General features: G+C 41.4%; 1 protein-coding gene across 1 annotated transcript in view; it reads right to left on the minus strand.

Moving 5' to 3' along the window:
* LOC117421109 (semaphorin-4F-like) overlaps window positions 1–2,265 on the minus strand; it is a 56,146-nt gene extending 53,881 nt beyond the window's left edge. Inside the window, exon 1 of the mRNA XM_059034777.1 lies at window positions 1,484–2,265. Within this exon, the coding sequence (XP_058890760.1) occupies window positions 1,484–1,595 (112 nt within the window). The 5' untranslated portion in view covers window positions 1,596–2,265. The remainder of the gene's footprint in view (window positions 1–1,483) is intronic.
* Between the last annotated feature and the right edge of the window lie 3,957 nt (window positions 2,266–6,222).

Below are 6,222 nucleotides of genomic sequence, written 5' to 3' on the forward strand. Positions count from 1 at the left end.
GGAATGGCCCTGACTGACCTGTCGTGGAATGGCCCTGACTAACCTGGCGTGGAATGGCCCTGACTAACCTGTCGTGGAATGGCCCTGACTGGACGCGCCTCCCTCTGGAAAGCCTGTGTTTACACTCAGTGTTGTGTGAGCCATGTGAAGCGACACATGTTGCTTCATGTTACTGTCCAACTGGTTTCTCAGGGAAGCAGTAGGCAGGGTTTTCAAGCATAGAGCGAAATGGTAAAGCTTATTGAAAAACAATACATGACAAACCAGGGTAATTATTGATAAATGTATATTATATGGGGAAGCAAGATAAAAACTGCACAAATAAACTTCTCCGAATGATCACTTACTGCACATGGAAACCAATACCCACAGGGTGCAGACAGTACTGTGTGTGTGTGTGTGACACGCTAACACACTGAACTGGATTCAAGGTCTGATATCCAGGACAGCATGCAGCGTGACTTTCTAACCCTGCCCGGGATTAGTCCTTTACAAAATCAGATCCTTCATTTCAGACTGATTTTTGAGCCTCAACGCAGCTGAAGTGTAAAAGTTAGACTTGAGAGCTTTATCAGATAAGAGACTGACTTGGACTCCTAGTAACTGGCACAGACTTTGGGATCAGAAAGCGGGATGTCTGAAGCCCTAGAGTTGTACAAAAAATAATAATAATAAAACCATTCTGACTAATTGCGGACAAGAATTTACACACAACGGCAGATTGTACTGTAATTCTTGATCTGTATTTTTTGTATACAACTGCAAATCGCCCTGGGTAAGGGCGTCTGCTAAGAAATAAATAATATTCACTGTAATAAGAACATACTGATGCACCGTGAAATAACACCTCTAATTCGGGATCAGGGAAGTGTAGTAGTAGGCAGACCTGGGTATGTAAATGTGCACAACCTTCGAAACGGGCAGTTTTTAGGGCGTTTAAAACCACATTCGAGACCTTTAAAAAAAAAAAAAAATCGCCAACACCGAGCAACTACTAGTAAACGGGTACGGAACAGACAGGATCGGCCTGTTTATATACAGTTTGGTATTACTTCACAGTATGGAAAAGACTCTCATCGCATAGCAGTTTAATCCTGGTTTCACTGCGAGTTTAATAACGCACATGAGCTTGTAACAGAGACACACTGTATTATTGAATTTTGGTTTGTCACACTTGTACTTTGCTTGAACAAAAGTTATTGTATTTCTTGCTCTTATTGTATTACTTGTATTGTAACACTTGAAATGTATTTGCTTACGATTGTAAGTCGCCCTGGATAAGGGCGTCTGCTAAGAAATAAATAAATAATAATAATAATAATAATAATAATAATAATAATAATAATAATAATAATAATAATCATCATCATCAAGCTAGTATTAAAACCTGGAATGGGATACGTAAAAGTGCTTGCTAATCGTGCTTAGTTTTTGTTCTCATTATTTACTTATTCTAATTATATTTTTAAATGGGTAAGCGTACCTTCATATGTGATGGTGATCCTCGGTTCGGGATTCAAAGCTAGCGTGTAGTAAATAGACACGACACATAGCAACAAAGAAAAATGACAAGCAAATCCTCTCGACATCTCCATTTATACGCGCTGGGGTAGTCTACGGATCACACGCACAGTGCAATCGGTTCTGGTTGCTGGACTTGCGTCTTCAATTCAAACGGCACGCATGCTGGTCTGTATTTCGTGGTTCGGTACGGTTTTGTTCTGCTCTTCTCTGCTCCCCGCAAAGTGCTCAGTGCTTGTTTTGCAGCCACGGCAGTATATCCCGGGCAGGAAGGACTCCGGGTTAAGTGCAATGCCTCTGCTCTTCAGCTGTTAATGGGAAGTATTGTCAACGACTGCACGGGTTTGTGTTTAAAACCTGTCGAAATTTAACTGCAACAGATACATAAATAATTAAAACAAAATGCAGATGATGTAGTTATTTAAAATTAGAACCGTCCTTTAAAATTACAATGAAGACAAATAACCAGTTTTTGTGCAGGCTCTTCAGGCGATTTCCATCGTAAAAAAACACCTTACACGCTGTTTTTTATACGTTCAAACATATGCTGATAATATGTATATTTATGTATATGCTGATAATATGTATATTTAAAAATCAAACGAAGATAAACTCCGGACTGTACAGACATAATCCAATATGTTCCGCATTTGTGACACGGGGTGTGCATTGTTGATTAAACACATCAAAGAAAGTACAACCGCATCGCCCCGCCCTTCTCCGTCCTCCCCACAGCCGAGCAGCAACCTCCAGGTGACTATTGTGACGTCACCAGCAGGTGTGCTGTAAATGCGAGACGATTCCGTGCAACGAGCAGCCATTTCTGTGCATTGCTTTGCAATTTCCACTTTGATAATGTAGTACGGTTTTGTTTTCTTTGAAACTTTGCAATGTGGAAGGCTACAGAAACGTCACATTTTTAAGATTTCTGGCATAATATGCGTGTTTAATATTTTTTTTTTAATCGGAATTGTTAAGACAAGGATTCTGTGTTACAGATACGGTTATTAAAATCTAATAATAATAATAATAATAATAATAATAATAATAATAATAATAATAATAATAATAACTGCACAATTTTCAAGTGGGGAGAAATATACAGAAGCAAATCACTAGCTCCTCAGAAAATTGTGGAAACTTTAGTAAGACAACACATTTATTATATTTAATTTACCAAAATATTTCGTGGTTTGTACGGACCATGTACAATAAAATGTTACTTTCACTGCAGTACATTTGATTTTCGTTCTTTTTTACGATTTGAATTTTGTTCAGTTTTCAGGGGTCTCAGAATTGTTTTATGAAAAGGCTCCCATAAATAATAATTATAAGAAGAAGATGAAGGTCCATAACTTCTGTTTTAGATGACTACATTTGGATTGCACAGAATGGAAACATGTAATGCTATGTGTATTACAGCTGGAGAGGCTCTACCAGACAGATACAGGAAAAATAAACGATTTCCTTAATGTGGGCACCACTTATAAACGCACAGTCTGGAACCAGCTAACCAGTAATGCTGTTGAAGCTGACACCCTGGGATTCTTCAAGAAGCTGCTTGATGAGATTCTGGGATCAATAAGCTACTAATAACCAAACAAGCAAGATGGGCTGAATGGCCTCCCCTTGTTTGTAAACTTTCTTATGTTCTTACACACACACACACACACACACACACACAGAGCCTGACCAAGTACAGACTCAGTGACCACCACCTGGCCATCGAAACAGGCTGTGCTCTCACTGCAAGAGGGGAGAGGTTGAGACAGAGATGCACTTGTTAATACACTGCAATAAATACAAACACATAAGGGACGTTTTCTTCACTATATTCTGCAGTTCCGATCCATTATTCCAAAACATGCCCGACACACAGACTGTCAGTCCTGCTGGGAGAGGACATACACACAGCCAGACTGAGAGTGAGTGAGGGAGAGGACATACACACAGCCATACTGAGAGTGAAGGAGTGAGGGAGAGGACATACACACAGCCATACTGAGAGGGAGGGAGGGAGAGAGAGAGAGGACATACACACAGCCATACTGAGAGGGAGGGAGGGAGAGAGAGAGAGGACATACACACAGCCATACTGAGAGGGAGGGAGGGAGGGAGAGGACATACACACAGCCATACTGAGAGGGAGGGAGGGAGAGAGAGGACATACACACAGTCATACTGAGAGGGAGGGAGGGAGAGAGAGGACATACACACAGCCATACTGAGAGTGAGGGAGAGAGAGGACACACACACAGCCATACTGAGAGTGAGTGAGGGAGAGGACATACACACAGCCATACTGAGAGTGAGGGAGGGAGAGGACATACACACAGCCATACTGAGAGTGAAGGAGTGAGGGAGAGAGAGGACATACACACAGCCATACTGAGAGTGAGTGAGGGAGAGGACATACACACAGCCATACTGAGAGTGAAGGAGTGAGGGAGAGAGAGGACATACACACAGCCATACTGAGAGTGAGGGAGTGAGGGAGAGAGAGGACATACACACAGCCATACTGAGAGTGAGGGAGGGAGGGAGAGAGAGGACACACACACAGCCATACTGAGAGGGAGGGAGGGAGAGAGAGGACATACACACAGCCATACTGAGAGGGAGGGAGGGAGGGAGAGAGAGGACACACACACAGCCATACTGAGAGTGAGGGAGTGAGGGAGAGAGAGGACATACACACAGCCATACTGAGAGGGAGGGAGGGAGAGAGAGGACATACACACAGCCATACTGAGAGTGAGGGAGTGAGGGAGAGAGAGGACATACACACAGCCATACTGAGAGGGAGGGAGGGAGGGAGAGAGAGGACACACACACAGCCATACTGAGAGTGAGGGAGTGAGGGAGAGAGAGGACATACACACAGCCATACTGAGAGGGAGGGAGGGAGAGGATGAAAAAAGGGAAGGAGATGAAGGGAGAAAGGGAAGGAGGTAGGGAGGGAGAATGAAGGAAGAATAGAAGAAGAGTAATCTTTAGTTAATATATATGCCAGTTAATTGTTATATTGCTTTGGCAATGTTTGTTCTAATATAGTCATGCAAATAAAGCACATTTGAATTGCATTGAGAGAGAGAGAGAGAGAGAGAGAGAGAGAGAGAGAGAGAGAGAGAGAGAGAGAGAGAGAGAGAGAGAGAGAGAGATACATTTAACCTTTATTGTCTACAATCAATACCAATACAATGCATTGACAAAGTTCATTATCATGTAAACGTTTTATTTTGAGAATTTACAGCCCTGTTTAAGTCCAGACAGCTAATAAGGAAAGGGCACCTTGCAAGAAATAGCAACAACAAAAAATTCTTCGGAGCCGAACAAAATAATGACTAGTTCTACTATTTACATTGTTTACAGTACATTGTTTTTTTGAAAAATAATTTGGCGCCTCCTGGTGGTAGAGTTGAGAACTGGAGGAAAGATGAACAGAGGAAAAAAATTATTATTTCAGTAACCAGATAGTTTTTCTGGAATCTTCTATTGTATTATATTAGTTATGTGAATAAAAATTGCAGATAGCACTTATCTCCTGACATTCCTGTAAAATATGAAACAGGCTTGGGACGGAGACTAGGAGACTTGTACACAGAGTGGTGAGGGCATGGAACAGGTTACATAACCACGTGGTTGATGCCGAATCACTGGGATCATTAAAGACCAGACTTTTGGGATCAATCAGCTGCTAGGAATAGATACTGGATCTCAAATAACAAACCAGCTTCGGAGCCGTACAGCAAAGCCATATCCTCTGTCTCTTAACCCTGCATTGAACATTGTGTCTCAGTAGACATAGGGCAGCAGTGTGGAGTAGTGGGTAGGGCTCTTGACTCTTGACCGGAGGGTGTGGGTTGAATCCCAGATGGGGGACACTGCTGCTGTACCCTTGAGCAAGGTACTTTACCTAGATTGGTCCAGTAAAAACCCAACTGTATGAAAGGGTAATTGTATGTAAAAATAATGTGTAAAAAAAAAAAAAAAAAAAAAAAATTGTAATTGTATGTAAAATTATGTGATATCTTGTAACAGTTGTAAGTCGTCCTGGATAAGGGCATCTGCTAAGAAATAAATAATAATAAGAGCTACCTACATTTGTTACCGTTTCTGTCCGTGTCTCTTGAATCAGTTCAGGTACTCCTGTACAAAACCTGTCTTCCTCCATGTCGTTCTAAGCTCATGTTTTACATTTGCATGTCTATTTTATGACACAGCAACAGAATAAGCCATGTTGACCGTATATAATCTTATGCAAAGGGTTTCGAGTTCGGACTTGTAGTACAGATGGTGAGGAGCAGATGGCAGGAAGACTGTTTTCAATAAACACGACGATGGGGAAGGACTCATACTGAGAGCTCACAAACCTGACTTCATTCTAATAGATTATATAAAATATCATTACAAAGCAGGTTATTCACTTCACTGAGAGCATTTCCCAATGCTTTATAAATACTTACTGTAGAGGTCATATTGTGGGACCAGGGGCTGTAGGAATGTATACTGTTGACAGGTGAATAAGGCATCTGCCGAATAAAACACACAAATAATAACGTGACTCAAGTTGTTTTAACTTGAATGGAAGTACCATAGGAGTATATTTTCAGGAGTAAACGTGACTATTGACACAGTCTTCTTTTTCCCATGTGTGTCGAATCCCACGTAGACCTACATGTGCAATTAGATCATAAGAAA

The sequence above is a fragment of the Acipenser ruthenus genome, chromosome 1, assembly GCF_902713425.1.
Source record: "Acipenser ruthenus chromosome 1, fAciRut3.2 maternal haplotype, whole genome shotgun sequence".
Taxonomy (NCBI): domain Eukaryota; kingdom Metazoa; phylum Chordata; class Actinopteri; order Acipenseriformes; family Acipenseridae; genus Acipenser; species Acipenser ruthenus.